The sequence below is a fragment of the Musca domestica genome, unplaced genomic scaffold (assembly GCF_030504385.1).
Source record: "Musca domestica strain aabys unplaced genomic scaffold, Musca_domestica.polishedcontigs.V.1.1 118, whole genome shotgun sequence".
Classification (NCBI taxonomy): Eukaryota; Metazoa; Arthropoda; class Insecta; order Diptera; family Muscidae; genus Musca; species Musca domestica.
The window spans coordinates 505,573-530,076 of NW_026712149.1; the positions used below are offsets into that span (position 1 = coordinate 505,573).

The 24,504-nt window shown below is 35.3% G+C and overlaps 1 protein-coding gene across 1 annotated transcript in view; it reads left to right on the top strand.

Moving 5' to 3' along the window:
* Positions 1-24,504, top strand: part of LOC101900612 (probable serine/threonine-protein kinase cdc7) — a 194,173-nt gene that overhangs the window by 160,709 nt on the left and 8,960 nt on the right. Inside the window, exon 2 of the mRNA XM_059132267.1 lies at positions 2,373-2,594. Within this exon, the coding sequence (XP_058988250.1) occupies positions 2,373-2,594 (222 nt within the window). The remainder of the gene's footprint in view (positions 1-2,372; positions 2,595-24,504) is intronic.

Below are 24,504 nucleotides of genomic sequence, written 5' to 3' on the forward strand. Positions count from 1 at the left end.
AAATATACATGTGTGCAAAATTTTAGCCTTCTATCTCAATTTGTTCAAAAGATATCGTGATTACAACAGACAGACAGACAGACGGACAGACAGACAGACACACAGACAGACAGACGGACATGGCTAAATCGTCTTAGAATTTTACGCTGATCAAGAATATATATACTTTGTTGGGTCTGACATGAGTATTTCGAGGAGTTACAAACGGAATGACAAAATTAATATACCCTCCATAGTATGGTGGAGGGTATAAAAATTGGATGTAAGTCCATTGTACAATGGCTTTATTAATATCGGTAAACTTCGAAATTAAAGATGTTTGGTGTAAAAGGTAAACATTTTCATTTTAGTCCTTCCGAAATAATATATAAAATCTTGAAAGTCTGAAATTTTAGTACAATGTATTAAGCCTTGATAAAAAAAAATAGTCTATCTGATCAAATTGTGCATTTTGAGTACTAAACAGGCCAAACACAAACTGATGGAACGAATCTTAAATTTTAATGGTAGACTTTTCGCTGACGAAGTAGCGGGAACTTGCTAGTTTATCATACATTTCGAATTTAGGTCCTAGAAGACATCAATAGTCTAAATCTTCCCTCAACCTCGGAAGCCTCAGATTAGCTAAAATCGGGCAGCATATGTATATTAGGGCTGTACGAAAAGGTGGGCCTATATTGATAATTATTTGTATATAGCCTTTCCACATAATATGAACCAAAAATGACAAAATTTGGCGAAAGGAATGGAAAACAAGGGCAAAACAATGACCTTTGAGTATCAAACGACCAAGACACAATAAATTTACTTTTGCTTAAGAATGCAAAGTGACACCATTCACACTTCTTGATCAATTTCAAGTTTAGCGTAAAGGGTACTATTAAATTATCATTAAATATTTTATTTGATGGGGCTCCCATTGGACATTCATTTAATTATGTGCATAACCGTATCAGAATTGTACTATTTTCCGTACTAGTTATCCCTTTATTAATAAACTATATACTACGTAGACGTGGTCCTGCATAAGTAATTATTTAGCGTAGGCTGTAGTACCCAGAACTTACACCGCAACAGAATGAGCCGGGAATGGGCCAAAATACCGCAGAGCAACAATCGGGCAGTGTGTGACGGTTTCATTGGCCGTTTGAAGGTCATAGTGCGTGCCAAATGTGACCAATTCGAACAAATTCTAAAATTTGATGCTATTTCCCACATTTTTTGCTTTCATTCAATAAAAATAAAAGAAAAAAATGTGAAAATCATGGCGTTTGACTTTGTTGCAGTTTTTTTATCTCACCCTGTATGGGGGCTACACGAAGACGTGGGCCTGTATAGACAATTTTACCTTACAGACTGAAGTGCGCCATACGAAGTTTAAATACGAAACTTGAAGCAATTCCGGTGAATAATGCCCTAAAATCATCGAAATACCGAATATCGGTTGGTATCGTTATATGGAGGCTATATGAAGACGTGAATCTACATACGCAGGCTGTAGTACCCATTACGAACTTCAAATACGAAATTTGAAACAATTCCGGTAAAAAAAGTCGCTAAAATCATCAACATAACGAATTTCGGGGGGGGGGGGGGGGGGGGGGTACCGTTATATGGGGGCTATACAATATCGTGGACCTATATAGACAATTCTCTTGCAGGGGGTAAAGTACTCATAAAGAACTCCTTGTGTAGAAATTCAGACGATTACAGCGAAAAATGTGCCTACAATCATCAAAATACCGAATATTGGGAGGTACCGTTATATGGGGGCTATAAGAAGACATGGAGCTGCATGAGCAATTTTCAGTCAAAGATGGAAATATCTATTGGGAACTTCAAATACGAAATTTGAAACAATTCCGATGAATACTGTCACTAAAATCACCATAATACCGAATATCGGACCGATCGTGGACCGATGTCGCCCATCTTCGAACTTGACCTGGCTACTGACAAAATATTGATCTGTGCAAAATTTTAACTTCCTATCTTAATTTGTTTTGACTCTAGCGTGATTACAGTAGACGGACAGATTTACTACAGATATCAGTGCTAAATTTTTGAGCTAGCACTGATATCAGTGGAGCTCTTTGTAAATAATTCGAAATTATTTATATTGCTTTTTGTGTAATAGTCGTTTTATGTTGGAGAGTCAAATTTCAATCGATAGCTAAAAATGTGTTATTTCCGAAACTATGTTTTTCTGTTTTTGGAAGGATCTCTATTTCCTTTTCACAAATGTTCAGTGTATCATGTAGCCGATCCCACCCGACTCTTATTCTCCTCTTACAGATTTATTTTCTAACCAATTTCCCGCAGCCCGCAGTGACAACTAATAAAATCATTTCCCTTTTCATCACTATTTACAGGATGGCAGTTTCTTTGATGTCGATAATGACGACAATTTACAATTTAAATATCACGATGTGAAAGCAAATCGACAACTGATGATACCAACAATAATGGCAACAAATGCCAGCAATCAGCAGCAGCAACAACTTCCCTACGATGTTGTTCATGACAATGCCACAAATGTGGAAGCTGTTATTCTACAGAATCAAGTGGACACCTTGCATTGGCAATTAAAACAGGTACGTATCGAGACGGATAGGAAAATGATCAAAGTAAAATAATAAACAACGAGAACAAGAACAACAACAACAATAAACAACAGCTACTGTATTGGGCCCAATGGAGCGTTACTGAGATTCTCTCCTCAGAAACGAAAGACTTAAGGCACAAACCTGAAAAAAAAAACACAACTGGGTTGGTGGCGCACTGATGGCGTGTGTATGCCTCCCCTTGGTTGTTTGCCAGCTTGGCATGCCATTAGCCAGCTTTAGAACTTTATTTATGTTAGACTGATACCAGTTTCCATGGATTTTGTATTTGTTTGGTTTGGTTTTGTTTTGCTTTGTTTTTGGTGTCACACATCCATGTTTGTTGCATTGTTTTAATATTTATAATATCGCTGTTGTTATGGTACTTCATAGTACATACATATATATATATATATATATTTTTATTTCTCAAACACGGATATAATTAGTAAGCCAGCTAGTGTATCAACACATTACCTTGTGTGTTTGTGTGGAGTGCGAGATTTTTTTCTCCGTTCTGCTTTTCATGGGTTCTTTTTATTTATTTTTTTATTTTATTTTTTTTTTTTTTTTTGTGAAAGCCAAGTTATGTGTTCTCATATCATGTTCTGCATATTTTTCTCACGACTAATCTGTCATTAATTATGGTTTTGGTTTGTCATGTATGGCGTTTGTTGGTTTCACGGGTATTGTTACATGAAGAATATGGGTTTATTGTGGAGGTTTCAACACTCAACATTGCCAAAGTAATTAATTTTTTTTCAATGTTGCCCCCAGACTTGATTTACTTGAGGGATTATTTTAGTCTTTAGGAATTTACGCAGAATGTGTGTGTTTTTTTTCGGGGTTATATCGTGATTATGCCATATTAATTTCTATGTAGGCTAAAAAAGCTTAATGTTGTCTTTGTTTTTCTAGGTTACGTTAATAGAATAAAACCCAACTCTGACCTTAAGCGGTAACATGGAAATAATTACAATTTCCAATGGCCAGGAAGTCGTTAGAATTTTGTATGAGTAGCTGTTTTATACTCCAATTATCATATAGATATTCAGCACCAATAAGAAGATTAGGCATATATATATGGTTGTATGATGGAGATTTGATAATCTACTAAGACAATTATTTTATCTGCATATGAATGTAGAATTGTAAAATTAGGGTGTCTGGCTGGTTCACAAATGAAATGACGTAAGCCTGAATTTTGAACTTTTTAATTACGGAGAACTGTTGTATCCAAAGTAAAGGTACATTTGTCTGTGAAGCAGCCCAGAAAGAGAAGGTGTATTGAAATCCATACTAACAAGTTAAAAGTATAAAAGCCCCGTTGTTATACCCTCCACCATACACAGTATGGAGGGTATATTAAGTTCGTCATTCCGTTTGTAACTCATCGAAATAATCATTTCAGACCCAACAATTAAATATATTCTTGATCAGCGTAAAATTTTAAGACGATTTAGCCCTGTCCGTCCGTCTGTCCGTCTGCTGTAATCACGCTACAGGCTAAACGAATTAAGATAGAAAGCTAAAATTTTGCCCAGATCTCTCTTTTGTCTGCAGGCAGGTCAAGTTCGAAGATGGGCTATATCGGTCCACGATATCGCATAGCCCCCATATAACGGTACACCCCCCCCCCCCCAATATTCGGTATTTTGATTATTTTAGCCACATTTTCTAATGGAATTGTGTGAAATTCTACAAAAGGGGTTCTTTGTGAACACTTTACCCCCTGACATGGAGTTCTCTATATAGGTCCATGATATCGAAAATCCCCTTATAAAGCGTGATTTTTTTGAGGTTAGGATTTTCATGCATTAGTATTTGACAGATCACGTGGGATTTCAGACATGGTGTCAAAGAGAAAGATGCTCAGTATGCTTTGACATTTCATCATGAATAGACTTACTAACGAGCAACGCTTGCAAATCATTGAATTTTTTTTACCAAAATGTTGGCAGAAAATCCGCTTTTTTATCGACAAATTGTGTTCAGCGATGAGGCTCATTTCTGGTTGAATGGCTACGTAAATAAGCAAAATTGCCGCATTTGGAGTGAAGAGCAACCAGAAGCCGTTCAAGAACTGCCCATGCATCCCGAAAAATGCACTGTTTGGTGTGGTTTGTACGCTGGTGGAATCATTGGACCGTATTTTTCAAAGATGCTGTTGGACGCAACGTTACGGTGAATGGCGATCGCTATCGTTTGATGCTAACAAACTTTTTGTTGCCAAAAATGGAAGAACTGAACTTGGTTGACATGAGGTTTCAACAAGATGGCGCTACATGCCACACAGCTCGCCATTTTGAGGGAAAACTTCGGAGAACAATTCATCTCAAGAAATGGACCGGTAAGTTGGCTACCAAGATCATGCGATTTGACGCCTTTAGACTATTTTTTGTGGGGCTACGTCAAGTCTAAAGTCTACAGAAATAAGCCAGCAACTATTCCAGCTTTGGAAGACAACATTTCCGAAGAAATTCGGGCTATTCCGGCCGAAATGCTCGAAAAAATTGCCCAAAATTGGACTTTCCGAATGGACCACCTAAGACGCAGCCGCGGTCAACATTTAAATGAAATTATCTTCAAAAAGTAAATGTCATGGACCAATCTAACGTTTCAAATAAAGAACCGATGAGATTTTGCAAATTTTATGCGTTTTTTTTTAAAAAAAGTTATCAAGCTCTTAAAAAATCACTCTTTATATCGGTACCCCCCGATATTCGGAATTTTTGATGATTTTAGCCACAGTTTTAAACCGAATTGTTTTAAATTCTATACAAGTAGTTATTTGTGAGTACTTTATACCTAGACATAAATTTTTCTTATAGGTCCACAATATCGTTTATCTCCCCATATATCGGCACCTTCCGAGATTTTAACAGAATTTTTAATGGATTTTTTTTTATTTTTTGAAAATGTCCTAATTCGTTCCAAATGGTGGAGTGTATTCAAAGTTCGGCCCGTCCGAACTTACTGCTTTTTTACTTGTTTGATTATTTAAATTGTTGATCCTCTATGGAGTGGTTCCGAAGGAATGGGCCAATATTGTTATGAGACACTTTTTAGCAGTTTCAAATGTTATAAACCCTCTCTAGCCATATGACTGAGAGTATAAAAATGCTATTTGTTTTAGAATTTGGTAAGTAAGTTTATCTGAAATTGAAACACATACAGCATCGTATAATTTCAGTCCAACATGAAAAATATTACGAAGTTTGAATGCTCTGAAATAGTAGAATATGTTTATACCCTACACCGCCCTGTGGCAGGGGTTTTATGTACTTAAAATGAACAATTTGTTTAGTTTGAAAACATTTTTTAATCAAATCTTCACACATCGTACTACATTTTCAGACTTTTAAGATTTTACACCTTTTTCATGTTTGGGCGTTACATTTATTATACCTATCCTAAACAATCTACATTTCTCTATTCTACACACCAACAGTGATCCTAATTTAATACTTTTCGTACAATTATAGTATGCATTTGCAAAACCATCACCAGACACAAAGGGAGACCTCAATTTGAAATTTCGGGATTCCAGCCCTATCCCGTCATCCAATACCAAATTAATCACTATTCGTACAATCATAGTACATATTTCCAACACCATTTCCATATCTTAATTGTAAATACCAACAGAGACCTCAATATCAAAATTTAAGACTTTGAGGATACCAGCTTTATCATTTGCCCAAAAGCAAATTTAGTACCATTTAGTACTTTTCGTAGATCTTTTTGAACAATTGTAGTACACATTTCTAAAATGTCTCCTTATCTTAACCACAGACACAGACAGACTAACCATGAAATCTATATCAAATTTCGGGATTCCAGCCCTATTACTTCAACAAATATCAAATTTAGTACTTTTCGTGCAATTAATATAAACATTTCCAAAACCACTTACATATCTCAATTCCAGATACCTACAGAGACCTCCATATCGAATTTGAGGATTCCAGCCCATTTACATATCTCAATTCCAGATACCAACAGCGACCTCAATATCGAATTTGAGGATTCCAGCCCATATATACAATAGCAAATATAGTACCAATTTGTGCTGTTCATAAAAATTTAGAACGCATTTCCGAAACCATCTCCATATCTTAAACATAGATACCATGAATTATCTAAATATCAATTTCCAGAATTTTATCTGTGTTCCTTCACCCAATACCTTACCATTAGTACTTTTCGCATAATTATAATACACATTTCCGAAATAACCTCCATAGGCCCAGGCTACACTTAGTAGCGACCAACGCCCAATACCAAATTCTAACAAAAATAGTATTATTTAGCACCTTCGAGCACTTTTAGTACCCATTTCCCTCTATATCACAAAAACCACCACAACAAAGAGCCCGATACAAAATTTCAGCTACATGCGTTCACCCCAAAAAAATCTGTTCCACACTTAGTTCCAAAATTATCTTCACATATCAAACTTACTTTCCACCTTTAATTCTCATACCAAATTTCAATTTGTTAGCTCTATCCCTTCACATAACACCGAATGGTACCGAGTACCAAGTTTAGTACTGGTACTTCTATCTCATTCCAAATTTCATAATTCTAGCTCATTCCGGTTGTTTAATACAAAGGTTTAAATTTTTAGTACATTTTAATAATATTCGTACCATTTTAGTACATCTTTCCAAAAACCCAGCCTTATCACACGCCTATGCACCACGACTGATCCTAATGCAAAATTTTAAGATTCTAGCTTCAGCCGTTTCCGCAACTTAGGTGTTGATTCTTGATCAGTCAGAGAGAACGCTTTTCTACTCCGTATATATAGATTAGCCTCACGAAATCCATTCCATCAAGCGACACTGGGATCTTAGCGTTGACCTTGGTAAAAAGTCACAAAATGCTAAATAACAAAATGTCTGCGTGAAATTATGATCACCTCTTTGAATGATAATACGACTCGGATATGTTTCCCATAAGAGAACAATGAGTTCGTTTCTAGTGTGGCATGTAGAGCCATTTTGTAATAAACGTTGTCCAGATCACAACTACTGTGAGGCATAGTAAAAATGTATCATAAACTGATTTTAATTCCCTACTTGTTTCACAATTCTTTTACAAGAATATTAAATTAATTTACAACAAAATCAACGACAACTCTGAATAACCCAATTAATGAAAAATAAAATGTTTGTCCTACTTTCCATTTCTCAAACTTATTACTAAAACGAGTTATTTAAAATTATAGACCATGTCTAGACGTACAATATGCACATTTGACACGTGCAAGAACTGTTTGGGGGACAAGTTGTTGAAATAAAGAAACAAAAAAGTAAATAGTTGATGTAAAATATTTGCTTACGCCTCACTTGTAAACGTATACGATTTTATTACAAACAACATAATGTATTACAATTACCGCGAAATATACATACATCACCACATGTGGTAGCGGGTCGTATCTAATGAAAATGGATTAAGTACATTTATCAAAAAAAAAAAAAAACAAGTAAGCAAAGGCTATAGTCGTGCGGGGCCGACCATGTCATACCCTACAACACTACAAATGTTCGAAGTCCCCTTATATGCAAATCCATTTTGGAAGATTTCGTTTTTGACCCGAAGAATTTGACCAATATTTACGCACTCCGTAGTATTTTGAAGCATTAAAAACAATTGCACACGAAAGTTGTGGTCCATTTTACAGCTAAATATAATCCAATGGTCATCCAAAATGCTAGACTTCTTCTCTGTCCTCAACTCTCTTCCTATGCAAAATTCCGTGTCGATTAGATTTCAATTGTGGCCTATAGAACGACTACAAAATTAGAAAAATTTAAAATTTTTTAGCCATTTAAACCTCTAAATGCACATCCTAAGAACAATAGGCTTCAATTCCGACCCACACCCATGCAAAATTTCGTGAGGATCGGACGATAATTGCGACATTCATATAATACCCTCAAAACGTAGTGTTGGGGGGTGTAAAAATTTAGAAAATTTAAAATTCAAAATTGAACAAATGAAACAAAAATATAACTTTTGGTATATTATCCCGCGATTATCTTAGATTTTATCGTTTTCTGGCAAGAGACCATTCCAACTTGATGTGAATTGTGAAAATCGGCCCAGCGGTTCTTGATTTATAAGCAGAAAAAATTAGATCAATTCGTTTACAAATGTATTGTACCTATTTTGATATATATCCGATTTCTTGGCTATTAGCATCACTGTAATGGTCAGAAGTGATTCTTTAATGTATTTGTGATTTGGCTGGGATTAAACAAATTCGCGGTTTAGTGGAAATTTTTCTATTTTCTAACATAAAAGTTAGGGTCTATTTTACCCGCTAATTATTGTCCGATGGCCACTCAAATTGGTAGGTTTCTGCAAAGTCACAAACTCTAACTCCATATAAATTTTCGCGTCGATTGGTTCATAATTGTGACCTATAGAGCATCTGCAAAATCAGGAAAATTTTCTGTTTTTGGTCCATTTCAACCCCTAAATATAGTGCGATCATCTCCAAAAACAATAGGGTTCTATTCTGACCCTAACCCCACCTCACTTATCAATTTCGTGAGGATCGGTTCATAATTGCGACCTGTAGCTTGATAACAAATTAACATGGACAGACGGACGGACGGACATACATAGCTAGATCGACTCAGCTCGGCGAGCTAGGAAGACCCATATATACTTTCCTATGTGGGAAACCAATATTTCGAGGTGTTACATAATTTTTGGCCCAATCAAACTTATAATACCCCCAACATAGTGTTGTAGGGTATAAATAAACAAGTAAGCAAAGGCTACAGTCGAGCGGGGCCGACCGTTGAATACCCTACAACACTATAATAAACGATACAGTTTATATAGGCGAGATACTCGAAAGAATTCCACAAGATATTGTGACAAATAATAAAAGAAAACCATCTGGTTTCGTTCTCTAATTTTCGAATAATAGCAACTTTAACTATATTCTTCAACGAAATCAGCGTTAACGAAATAGTCAGAAGTGCGTCTTTCTTGTATTTGTGAATTCTCCAAAGAGTCACTGGAATGGACATTTTCGTATTTTGTCTACAAAAGTTGGCAAACTCCTTCACACATTGAATATTTTTGGATGGCCATCCAAAACTGCTTGGCTTTTGCAATGTCCGGTAACCCCCATTCAAATGTGCGTGAGGATTGGGCGATAATTACTACCTGCTGACAATTTGGCAATATTTTTGTCCATTTTAACCCCTAAATATATGGCGATAATCTCCAAAAAGAGTAGGCTTCTATTCTGATCCTCATCTTATCTCCATGCAAAATTTCGTAAGGATTGGACCATAAATGCGATCTGTATATGATATCCTGATATTCTAACTACTTAGTTTTGTTAGCTGTAGAAATGTTACCACATGTTTAATTCAAAATGAAAATATGCCAAAAATATGACAAAATTGAAAAAATATGAGAAAATGTTACGATTTTTTTAGACGTTTTTTTTTTCTGCCAAGAGGCCATTCTGAATTGATGAGAACTGTCGAAATCAGTTCAGCCGTTCTCGACATATAAGAGATCTTTCAACATATTTTGCTATGTATCCGATTTGTTGGATGTTAACATCAATGTAAAAGTCAGAAGTAACTTTGTCATGACTTTGTGATTTCGCCGGGATTTAAAAAATTCACGGTTTAATGAAAAATTTTGAATTTTTTCAACACAAAAGACATGGTCTATTTTACCCGCTAAATATTATTCGATGACCACCCAAATTGGTAGGCTTCTTCCCCGCCCTAAACTCTAGCTACATTCGAAATTCCGATTGGTCGATTGGTCTATAATTGCGACCTGTATAGCTACTGCAAAATCGGACATTTTTTCAGTATTTGGTCCATTTCAACCCCTAAACATTTGGCGATCATCTACAAAGGAAATAGGCTTCTATTCTAACCCTAACCCCACCTTCGTGCAAAATTTCGTAAGGGTCGGGCCATAATTGCGACCTGTAGAGTGATTACAAATTAACATGGACAGACGGACAGACAGACAGACGGACGGACGGACATACATAGCTAGATCGACTCAGCTCGGCGAGCTAGGAAGATCCATATATACTTTCCTATATGGGAAACCAATATTTCGAGGTGTTACATAAATTCTGGCCCAATCAAACTTATAATACCCCCAATACATAGTGTTGTAGGGTATAACAAAATAAATTCAATTACTACAATTTTATTTCTAAATAAATCCCAAGGCCAAAATACTACAGGATTAATACAAAATGTTTTTGGAATCTAAAGCGAACACTCTAAATAAAATATTCGACTCTTTAATTTGATGGCCAATATTTCGTAGAGAATTCCACGACGATTTAATACACTTTTAATTGAATACGTTTCTGGCAAATTAAACAAAGACTCTGTTACGGATTTATACCATTTTCATAATTAACGGCTTAATTTGTTTTTAATTGTAATTTTCAGTCAAAAATAATTTACGAGGTCAATATAAATCAGGAGAAACAACACTAATTAATATATAATAAAAACAATTAATGTTTATTTATAGATATATGTATGTAATGACAATCGATAAAACTTAATCACTATGCCAGGTTACCATTGTATTAACATGGACGTGCAGCATGACATTAGTAGTTGCTATTTAGGTTTGGTTTAGTTTAAGGATGTGCAGCTTCTCGAATTAGGTAACTACTTCAATCGGAGACATTTGGTTCATTGTGTTCCCCCTAGGAAGAAATGAAAAATTTTACGTATAGAAGAGATATAGAAACGAGAAGGAAAGATTTATAGAGATGTGTAGTTAGGAGTGTGGTATGCCTAGCCAGAGAATGGCTCTCGCCAGTTTGCTGTCAAGTAGCCTATATCTCTCGTTGGATAACGTCTCTATCCCTTCTTTATCTTCGCATGGTCTACAGTCAGGAATACTGTTATGCCATCTTGACGTCTGATACTACAGTGACAACTCAGTTGCCCACCACGATTCTAAGATCAGACCTACTTAGTGATAAAAGGGAGCTTGTTCTTCTCCTTGAGATTGCCGGCCCGAAGGCCTTAGATACCCTGAAACCGGGTTCCAAGTGGCAACTTCTTCCAGCTTCTTCGATGTGTGATTTTTGAAGCAGCCAAAGCATTAGCTTATTGATGGTTTAACAGTCTCATCAATCGACTGGGATCCGCCTTAAGCCAATTCATCAGCCACTTCATTTTCTACTTTATTGATATGTCCTGGAACCCAACAAAGCTCAATGAGTCCACGTGCTTCAAGGAGGGCTACCTTGCAGTCAAGAGTGACTCTCGATTTAATGGCACTTGACTTGATAGCTTTGAGGGCCGCTTCACTATCCACATACCATTTCGGCTGCCTTTTTTATTGCAAGAATCTCCGCCTAAAAACCACTGCATTTGTCATTAAGCTTATATGAGTTTTTATTGATTGGGCAGAATACATCAACACCGGTTCCTTCATCCATCTTAGAGCCGTTTGTAAATATAGCCAGACCGTCTAGAGGAGGTTCGCCATCAGTCCAGGCATCCCTATGAGGTATGGTAACATCAATGTAATTGAAGTCGATAAAAGTGGACATGTGGTCACCAATCCTATCACCTTCACGTAATATATTCCAACGGATTGGTATGTCCAGGATTTGTGCATGACCCAAAACTTAATCCTTGTTGCTTGGATTTAAGCCTAAATATCCAGTGGCTGGAAGTTTTGCAGTACATCCAAGGCATGTTGTAGATTTCATCCATCTATCAGGAAATTAAACAGGATAACTCACTTAAGAGTTTTCAGTTCATTCCAGAATTTAAACGTTAACCAAACAATATTCAAAATAAGTCTAACCCTCCCAACACCCTCCCCTTTTCTGAACAAAATTAAACATATCGTAATATTATTCTTCCGCATAGTCGCACATACCTCAAAGTACTGAAAGTACTCATCAGCCGGTAAAATCGACGATCATGTCAATATAGTTTTAGTTATACTGTATATATTTTTTAATTCTAAGATTACACTGTGCAACACAAAAATAATTACGAAAAGCAAGCAGATTGTGAAAATATATCTAAAACAAGCCAATGTTCGATTATTTAAATATATTCTGACTTCTGTTATGATTATTCAAATTGTTGACCCTCTATGGCATAGGTTCCGAAGGAATGGACTGATATTGTCCATTTCGTATCGGACATAAATAAATATGATATAAATATTGCGACGTGTCAGATTTGGACAATATTGGTTACTTCCTTCACTTTATATGCGATATGTGATAATTTTTAGAAAATGTTAAAATGTGTGTGAGGTACCACATACCGATTTCAACCATCTTTATGACTTATCTTGTGTCAATGAAAATATTCAGATATACCAAATCTGTATGCAATCGGATGTTAATTTCGCGTTTTATGAACTTCATGCATTTTCAAAATTTTTACCATTTGTAGGCGAGGTACCAGAAGAGGTGTACCATTATATCCTATCAAATCTAGTGTTAGTAGAAATAATGGAATGTGTGAAATATAAAGAGAGCCGGATGCTTATTTCGGATTTTATAATCGTTTTGGTTATTCAAAATTTGGCCCTTTATGGGGGAGGTACCAGAAGAAATTGTCAGATCTCTACCACCTTTATGATAAGTCTTGTGTTAATGGAAAAATTTATATGTACCAAGTCTGAATGAAATCGTATGTTAATTTCGCGTTTTATGAGTTTCATCCATATTCAAAATTTTGACCCTTTTTGGGCGAGGTACCAGAAGAGGTGGACAATTATATCCCATCAAATATAGTGTTAGTAGAAATAATGGGATGTGTGAAATATAAAGAGAGTCGGATGCTTATTTCGGATTTTATAATCGTTTTGGTTATTCAAAATTTGACCCTTTATGGGGGAGGTACCAGAAGAAATGGTCCGATCTCTACCACCTTTATGACAGATCTTGTGTTGATGGAAATATTGATAAGTACCAAATCTGAATGGAATCGGATCTTAATTTCGTTCTTTATGAGTTTAATGGATATTCAAAATTTTGACCCTTTGTGGGGGAGTTCCAAGAGGAGTCGACAGATATATCCCAGAACTTGGGTTAATAAAATTATTATGATGTGCATAATGAAAATGTAAATTATTGTAAAGAGAATCGGACTCTCACATCACATTTTATATGAGTTATAACTATTCAAAATTTTAACGCTTTGTGGGGGTGGATTCCATCATGTATAACGGACTGATATTTCCCCTTTTCGCACCTGGCTTAGAACTGATGAGAATTTTCGGATTTGCAAAGTTGGACAAAATCTCTCTTTCTGTGCAGTAAAAATGTCGATCTTTTGTGGTGGAGGTACCAGAAAGAGTGGTGGCAAAACATTGTGTGTATAGGTCCACGTTTATGCACAACCCTCATGTAAAGGTACCTTCTGATATTCGGGATTTTGATGATTTTTGTTACATTTTTCACGGATTTGTCTAAAAAAATTGGTGTTTGCTGTTCATAATGGATTCGAGCTCCGGTGGCGAAACATTGTATGTATAGGTCCAGGTTTTTGTATAGCCACCATATAACGGCTCCTCCCGATATTCGGTATTTTGATCATTTTTGTCATATTTTCCCACGGATTTGCGTAAAAAGTGGTATTTGTAGTTCATAATGGGTTCTAGCTCCGGTGGCAGAACATTAAATATTTAGGTTCACACTTTCCAATAGCGCACACAAAAACTATACCCACCGATACGGTGATAATCCTAGTCACATTTACCAACGAAATTGTTTCAAATTTGGTATTTAAGAAGATTTGGTAGACGACAATCCTTGAAGTATAAAATTGTCTATAAAGGTTCCCGTTTTGGTATGGCCCCATACAACGGCCTCACCCAGTTTATGGTTCTTTGAAAAGTTTAACTGCATTATCCAAACGGATATACGTAGTTTAAAGTGGAACACGTTTGAATTCATTTACTTTGATATATTTCTTTCTTTACCAAATGGAGGAGGGTTTTTTAAAAGTTCAGCCCGGATGAACTTAATGTTTTTCACTTCCTTAATAATTGTTTCGCTGGTTCTAGTCTATAAATAGGAAGCCGCCGACAATTCAAGCAAATGATCGACAATAAAAATTTACCCAAGTTCTCAATAAGCAAAATTTTAAAATTTATGAACTTTCGAGAAATGGGTTTTGAAGGTCTATGATTCTCAACGTCTTGCAAGATAAGGTCCTCAAAAAATGTTTTCTTTGGACATAAAGGTCCCAAACTCGGTCCATGACAGGAAAAAGTTGATGATATAGGAAAAACGGTCTTCTCTTATGCTGCGTCCCAGAATATAGTAAATAATTTTCGTATTGCATAGCCTAATTCAAGTATCAAAATATACCTTTTATCATTTTTTTCCACATTACCTGCAACTGTCATTATTATTGTTAATTATAGCTGATTAAATAAAAAAAATAGTTTACGTTTTTGCCAACATAAACAAATTAAATCGACACCAAGCAATTGTCAATAATGATTAAGTTGCTTATTAATTATATTTGTGGTCTCAATATTGGCCAGCATTTTTTTTTAAATTAAAAACACAATGCGTGGCTTTACTTAATTAAATTCATTGTTAAATGGAGCACAAAAATCAAATTTGTGGCAATTATTTAAAAATAAAAAAACGTGCTGTCGGCAATTTTAAATACCTCTGGGAGTGGTATGATTCATCAAATTTATTCAGAAAAAAATATATTTTTGAGATTATACAAAGTTTTTTTAACGGAATTTTTGAAAATACGAAAATTTTGAAAAATCACAAAAATAAGTTAAGGTTAGAAAATTGTGTGAACGAACTTTTATGTTGATCCTGGACCTACATTGACATGAAATATGTATGATAGGAGAATATATTGAATTTTTCTTTTCGAAAATATTATCGAAATCTGCTTAACTTTTGATAAGTAGGCAGAAATGTCGTATTCAAGAAACTGAAAAGTAAATTACTTCAGCATTTTTGATTAACGTGGAATTTTTATACCCTCAACCTAAAAAATGTAGCCTAATCGAAATGATGGTTTATGTTTGGACGAAATCCATTTTATAACATGTGTAGTGAGTCTAGCAATGTCCGCTCGCATACCTCTCTGTATAATTTACCTTAAAAAAAGCAAGTGAGGAATCCGATTTTTATACCCTCAGCTATATGGTTACAGGGGATATATATCATTTGATACGGCCAAAACGTGCTTAGTCGAAATCAGTTTCAGGACATTTGGAGTCGATCTAGCGATGTCCGTCCGTTTGTCTGTCTGGTTGACTGGTGCTCACGATAACTCTCAAAGGGAGTATCCAATTTGATCCAAAGTTGGTAATATTATTGTCAAACTTAGATTGCACAGAAAGAGAAAGGATGATTCGATTTAACTCCAACTTTGCGAATCCTAATATTTTCATCAGTGGACAATATCGGTCCACTTCATCAGGTAGCTCCCCCACAAAGGGTCAACATTTTAAATAATTACAACTCTTATAAACAACTGAGACTGGACGTGAAGAGTCGTATGCCAGTGTTGTTACACACCCAGTTCCGGTAGATAACAGTGGTATAGGTAAAGGGGTAAATAATCCTGAAGTTATGAGTATTGATAGTGAGGTTTCTAAGAAAACCTCCCAATCTACTCGTAACATACAGGAATAATCACTTCCTTCACTTATCACTAGTGATCGTCCCGAGACTGCTACTGGCAAAACTCAACCTGTCCAAAGATCATTATCTATGGCTCCCGCCATGAAAATGATATTTGCAACAAGGTTTGCGCCAGAAACAACGGCCGATGACATAATGTATTATATAAAATCAAAAATTGAGGGATATTACTTTTTGAGATGCTATAAGCTCCGATCTGCATTTTCTGAAAGTAGATCTTCCTTCAAAATCGTTGTGCCTGAAAGTATTTTTGTACAGTTGATTTTAAAAGAATTTTGGCCTGCTAGGGCATTTATTAAAGAATTTGTGGAGAGATCCGATAATTTAGCGCATTTGCCTCTTAGACCAGATTCGGTGCCAAAAAACTAAATGACTCATTTTCTATTTGCTATCAGAATGTGAGGGGGCTTAAGACAAAATTAACCAGTTTATATACTGATAGCATTTTTTCAATTATAATGTATTGGTTTTCTCCGAAACTTGGTTAAAAACATCTATATTAAATAGTGAAATTTTATGTTCAAAATATCAAATATTTAGAAACGATCGTGTTTGTAAAAAAGGTGGTGGCGTCCTTATTGCAGTTGATACCAAATATACCACTAATTTAATTGATCTAAATGATTTTCTTGATATAGAATTTGTTGGTGTTTCCATTGAATTGGGCATATCTAAATTGTTTGTAACTTGCTCTTATATTCCCCCTTCATCTTCACTTGACATTTATAATCAGCATTTATCAGCAATAAATTTAATCACTGAAAAAATGAAAGATTCCGATCGCATTCTGATCCTTGGTGATTTTAAAATGCCCTCCATTAGGTGGCTTCCAATGCCAGATTCTGAAGCTTTGATTCCTTTGCCATCCGAAATGAACAGTACCCAGTATACATTTGATGTTATAAATAGTTTGTGTGACTTAAATCTTTATCAAATAAACAGTGTGAAAAATTCCCTCGGCAAAATTCTTGATTTGGCGTTTGTAAATATAACGCAGCATTTTGATATATTCAGAATTCCTCCAATATGCACTCCTGAACATATATACCATCCAACTTTATATATCTCCATGACTCACAGTTATGTAATTGAAGAAAGTCAGTCCGACTCATTTAAAACTGTCCTTAATTACAAAAAAACTAATTTTCGAAAATTTAATACCCTCATTTCCTCCGTAAATTGGGCTTCTGTGTGCCTGTGTAACAACCATACAGATTTAGAATATGTAATTGATAAATTTTATGATATTTTAAATAGATTTAAACTGGAATGTGTTCCAACCACTAGAGTTAAAAATTCAAATAAATATCCATGGATAACCTCTGAGTTATCAAGTTTAAAAAACTCTAAAAATAAGCTTTTTCGTAAATATAAAAAATCAGGCTTAACAATAGACTACACTAATTACTCTGTTGCTAGATCTATTTGCCTTACGAGGTTTACATTGGAATAGTGATTTTGTTTTGCCTTCTTATGCTAGCAGGCTAAAATTAATTAGATTGCCTACACTTAAAAGCAGACGTATTATGTTGAACTCCATGTTTGTACTAAAAATATTAAATGGTTATATACCTTCAGATTTCCTAATCTCATCTATTAGAATTAATGTTCCTTTTAGATCTAGTAGATACTACCAATTATTATATACTGATTTTCACCGCACGAATTATTCAATGGGCGAACCTCTTAATAAAATATGTGTTGACTTTAATTCTGTGTATTGTAATGTAGATTTTTGTATGAGTTTAGAAGTTATTAAATCTAGAATAATTTTATTTTTAAACAATTAACATACATGTTTTATTATTTGACAAACTAGCTGATGAATTAGATTCTGTAGCTGGTTTTCAATTTCCTACTGAATTCCCATTATGATGCGGATCATGATGTGTACGCGATCCCTCCGTAAAGGGAGGTCGCCCCCTCGGTCGGCAGGGGTGGGAATGTGAGGCGTGGGAATGTTCGAAAAAAAAAATAAAATGTGATGTAAAAGTCCGATTTTCTTCAAATTTCACACATCCCAATAATTTTATTAGCCCAAGGTCTGGTACCAAGATGGAAAACATCGGTCCACTCCTTCTGGTACATCGCCCACAAATGTGGAAATTTTCAAAAAATATTTTTTGCACAGAAAGAGAAACGAATATCCGATTTTGTCCAACTTTACAAATCCTAATATTTGCGTCAGTGCTAGGTCAGGTGCGAAAATTGACAATTTTGAATATCCATTGACCTCATAAAAAGCGAAATTAATATCTGATTCCATTTAGACATGGTGCATCTGAATATTTCTATCTACACAGGATCTGTTATAAAAACGGTAGAGATCGGACCATTTCTTCTGGTACCTTTTAAAACGTTAAAAATCCGAAATAAGCATCCGATTTTCTTTATATTTCACACATCCCATTATTTCTACTAACAAAAGATCTGTTGTGAAGATGGGATATATCGGTCCAATCCTTCTGGTATCGGTCCAAAGGCTGAAATTTTTAAATATCCATGAAGCTCATAAAAAACGAAATTAACATCAGATTCCATTCAAGACTTAGTATATCTCAATATTTCCATGAACACAATATCCGTTATAAAGATGGTAGAGATCGGACCATTTCTTTTACTACCTAACCTGACCTGACAATTGTCAATACTTTTATCTGTAATAACTTGCGAAACAAGTCAGAGATTCTTTACAACATGCTATATCTAAATATATCTCTCTTTGTCAGAAACCTGAGATGAATATGAAATTTATGATTTTCCATAAATTGGATATAAATGTTCGATTTGCTTGTAATATTGCCCATACCAATGTTTTATATGTATTAGATGAAGCATAAAAATGGAATACTTCGGTCGACCATATCTTGAACCTCACGCACATGTTAACATTTTCTTAAAAGTATCATATATGTCATGTAAAGTGTAGGAAGTCACCAATATAGTCCAAACCTGGCACGTCGCAATATTTATATCATTTTTATTTAGGTCCGATACGAAATGGCCAATATTGGCACATTCCTTCGGAACCTACTCCATAAGGGGTAAAACATTTGGATAATCATAACAGAAGTCAAAATATTTTTAAATAATCGTACATTGGCTGAGGGTATACATCCGTCGGCAAAACCGACAGATACTTTTTAACTTGTTTTTTTTTTTTAATTTTTCAGTCCTAATATTTGAATCTGTCAAATATTCAAATGAGAAAATCATAGAATGATGCAAAAGAGAAAATCATCGAAATTCTTCTGATACCTCTTCCACAAAGGGTCACAAACTTGAATAGCTATAACTTTCATAATATAACTCTAAAATGCTAAAAATTAAATACTTGTATCGGATAAACGGAATAGGCTAAAATCCCGAAATTGGAAATGAGAGTCATTGATGGAATGCGAGATAACTGTTCCAAAGAGTTTTTGGAAATTCGAACTGTAAAATTATACTAAATATCTATAACGGTACCATTTGTGACCGGATAGAGCTAAAACCTGATATTTGATATTAGAATCAATGTTGGAAAGTAAAATTTTATGTGAAGATGGTTTTGAAAATGTGAACAGTTTGATTTAGGGTGAACGGATTAAGCTGGAATTTTGAAATGTTTTAATGGAATCCCTGTTCGTGTGAGGTTTGTGATGAAGAGGTGGTTTTGAAAATGTGTACTACAAGTGCACAAAAGTACTAAAAAGTACTAATATTTGGTAGAATTGGGTGAAAAGATAGTGTTTTAAATCTGAAATTTGGTGTTAGGGTCTTGCCTGGACATATGGAGGTGGGGAAATGTGAACTATAATTATATACGAAAAGGACTGAAAACTACTATATTTTGTATTGAGTGAAGAGATCAAATTTTGAAATTTGATTTTTAGATTACAGATGGTATATGTGTTTGACATTTGGCGGTGGTTTGTACGAAAAGTACTAAATTTGCTATTGCGTAAATGATAGGGCTGGAATCCTCAAATTCGATATTGAGATCTCTGTTGGTCTCTGAAACTGAGATATGGAAATGTTTTTGGAAACGTGTGCTTTAATTGTATGAAAAGTATTAAATAGTACCAAATTTGGTATTGGATGAAGGAATAGAGCTGGAATCCCGAAATTTGAATTAAGGTCTCTGTTGGTATTTGTGTTTGATATTTTGCGGCGGTTTGGAAATGGTGATATAGATGGTGGTGGATTTAGAAATATGTAATAAAATGTGTTCGAAAAGTACGAAGTGTTACTAAATTGGGTATTGTGTCAATGTATAGAGCCGAAGTCCTGAAATTTGATTGTGTGAATGTATAGAGCTGAAGTCCTGAAATTTGATATTTGTATCTGTTGTTGAGATCTGGCAAGGTTTTTGCAAATACGTGCTATAATTATTCGAAAAGTACAAAATGGTACTAATTTTGGATCACTGTTGGTGTCGATGATTGAAAGATGAGGATTGCTTTGAATACTAAATGTTACTAATTTGATATTGAGTGACGAGATAGAGCTGAAAATCTGAATCACTATTGGTTGCTAGGGTCTACATATGGAGATATTGAAATAGTTTTGAATGTGGGTCCATTGTGTAATGGTTTTACTACTATCCTCCTCGGATAGTATCTATTAATCTTTTTGAAAAGGGAAAGTCTTGAATAGGAGAATAGGTGCGATGTATGATGTTTTGATTATTTTTTTTCTTTTAACTTAACAATATTTGAATTTTGGGTACTAAAAAGGCCTGTTGTTAGAACGAAGCTTAAATTTTACGGTGGACTTTTCCCTGACGAATTAGCTGGCGCTTGCTAGGCTAATGTAAATGTGGGATATGTTGGTCCACTCCATCTGATAACACAATTACAAGGGGTCAACATTTTCGAAAATTCATTGAATGTAAAATTTTGACTCCACACAACGCAATATTTCCAACTACTACTTATCGGGCCACTCTTCTAGTACCTCCTATCAGTCCGCTCCTACCGGTAACTCAACCACAAAGAGTCAATTATAATATTCAAAATTATAAAATCTAAAAATGCCAAATAAAGTGACTGATTTTATCAAGTCCCAATCCCAATATTGTTACCTATATTAGAGCAACTGAGATAATGGAATAGCTGAATGATATATCTCATATAAAACAAATAAGATACCATATAAAACGAAGCGATAAAGCCCGCGCTAAAATTTTGTAGACTTAGGTCCGGAACGACACTGGATAATAAAATTCAGAAATGAAATATTTATTTGAATTGCTTATACAGTCCAAGTCAAAGTTATTCTCCATAGACTTGAAATTAATGCTTTTTAAAGAATTAATGTCTCAATTTTCAGCAGAAGGTCCATTAAATGTTGGCCAATTTACTGTACTACAATGTCCATCTTCTGATCTACGCAATTGACATGACTTCCTCCTTCATGTACTTGATACTAATTCGATGCAAAGTGATTAAAAGAGGCTTTTATTGCCCCCAAAGTGTTTCATGCTACTGGACGTTTTCGACACCGAATCATAAATTGTGGCCACCGTCGTCGAATACGGCGACGGTCTTTATTGTTATTTGGTTATTATGTAATATCAAGACATATTTTTTTTATTTTCACATAACACATTAGACATATTTTCATCCATTGGCGGTTGTGGTAGTTTCTGGTTTTATTTGTGGATGCCCAAATTGGCCAAGAGTGAGTCAAAGTGTTTTTTCTCTTTCTTACGCCACCCAAAAAGTTTGGCATTTTCCAACAGCTCAGGCAATTCAGGCAGGCGACCAATTCGGCATTGTCGTCGTCATCATCATCATCGTCGTCGTAATCCAAACAATTGTGGTTGTGGATTATTTAACCAACATTTAAAGATGGGAAAATCATTGAGCACTGAGATTTGAAGTGGAAGTGTCTAAAACCATGGCCGGTATGGTAAGGTGGGTTATTTGGCCAATTGATAATTGCCGATGCCCGCCTCCATCACCCCCGCCACTATTAGTCCCATTACAGCTTTAGCTGTGATTTGGCTTGCCTTGGCTCAAGCGCCATACAAGCGGCATGCGAACGCTACTTAGATTAAAAATCTTTTGGCAATGTGAAATAGTTGCAAATGTCTACAAAATAAATGTAATGTTTAAATAATTGCCATTGTCACAGTAACAAACAACCAGCCCGTGGCTGGTGGTAAAGCTAGGCTAGTGGTGGGGGTTTAACAAATCTTTAGTGAATTAGTTACTCCAAGCAGGCATTTATGCTTACGAGCTGGTCTTTATCTTTGCCGGGTAGTTAAAGACCGATGTATACACATGGTTTTTTGGCAATTCAACTGTAACTTTAGTTGTAGTTTTATGGTAAACTTAGCCAGATTAATATGCCCTCGGCTATTGTCGAATTCCTAACAATTATGAATGGCATACATTGAAGGGGAGGGAAAAAAGGAATCTAGACTAGTTATTTTGAGATGAATCATATCTATTTACTGAAGGTTTATTATACTCTACTATAGTGTGTTTAACTCGCTACTTCATTGTTACTCACCAAAAAAAGAAATTAACACGCCATGAAAAATTTTGAAATATTAGGTCTATTAATTAAATATTTGGCATATCAAATACCAAGCACAAACACCCATTACCAAAGAATGATTTCTGATCAATTTTTGGCAAACGTAACAGCTGAGCTACAAACCCATTATATGTATAAGGACTGTTAAGCAAATTAAAAGCAAGTTAAAACGTATAAGTCGATTTTGCCGACACATGTATACTCTCAATCTATATCCGTATATTAAAATACGATTTTAACTTGCATTATGATTATTCAAAATGTTCACCCTTTATTGGGGCAGTTTCGAAGGAGTGGCCCAATATTGTCAATTTTCGCATCTAACCTATGTCTTACATAAATATTACGATGCGCAAGTTATAAACTACAGGGTGAGATAAAAAAATGCAACAAAGTCAAACGCCATAATTTTTACATCTTTTCTTAATTTAATTGAATGAAAGCAAAAATGTCGGAAATAGCATTAAATTTTAGAATAAGTTTAGATTTGTTCGAATTGGTCACCATTGGCACGAATTATGACCTTCAAACGGTCAATGAAACCGACACACTCTGCCCGAATATTGCTCTGCGGTATTTTGGCACATTTCCGGCGAAGCGCTTGCTTGAGGTGATCGACACTTTGGTATTTTTTAGTGCCAAACTTGCTTTCCAAAATACTCCAGACACAATAGCCCAATGGATTGGTATACGGAGATTTTGGTGGCTATTGTGCCCTGGAAATGAAGCGAGGAACGTCATTTTGTAACCATAATTGGGTGGCGCGTGCTGAGTCCTGTTGGAATATCCAAGGTCTGCGGCCAAAATATTTGCGTGCCCAAGGCTTTATTACACCCTCCAGAATATTTTCGAGATAATATTCGGCATTTATTCTGATGCCACGGTCGATTAAAACGAGCGGAGAGTGACCGTCGGCTGTTATGGCGGCCGACACCATGACCGCTCTTGAGTTCTGGTGGCCACCATGACCCGCTCTTGAGTTCTGGTGGCCAACCGAAGGTGCACATTTTCAGCTGACCTCTTTGGCAAGTAAACACGGATGGAATATTGCGATATGTTCACCTCACGATCAATTTTTAGTCCACTGCGACGCGGGTTTCGATCAAGTCGCTTCTTTACTTTTCAAACCATTTCTGCTGATGTTGCTGTTTTCTTCCGTCCACTTCCTTGACGTCGGGCTATGCTACCAGTATCATGGTAACGAACGAGACACAAAAGATTTATTCACATTTAAGTGCTGGAGAGCTCTAGCCAAATATAAAAAAATCACACTATCACGCTTGAATTTTCTTGAAAATTCACACCAAAATGCATTTGTACGCTCGTAAACAATATAATGAGCTGTAACTGGAATAATTTTAACAGCTGTCGGACGTGTGACTTACAAATTACAGCAGTCTGAAAATGGTTGCAGTTTCTTCATCTCACCCTATATATCTAATAGTTTTTTTCACTTTATAAGATACTAGCAAATACACGCTGCCTTCCTCAGCGAAAATTGCACCTACAAATTTTAGATTCGTTCCAATAGTTCGTGTTAAGCTTTTTCACAATTTGTACGGTTTGACCAAAATTTTTAATCAAAACTTCATACATCGTACTAAATTGTCAAACTTCAAGGTTTCATATATTATTATACCCTTCACCAAAAATAGTATGGAGGGTATATTAAGTTCGTCATTC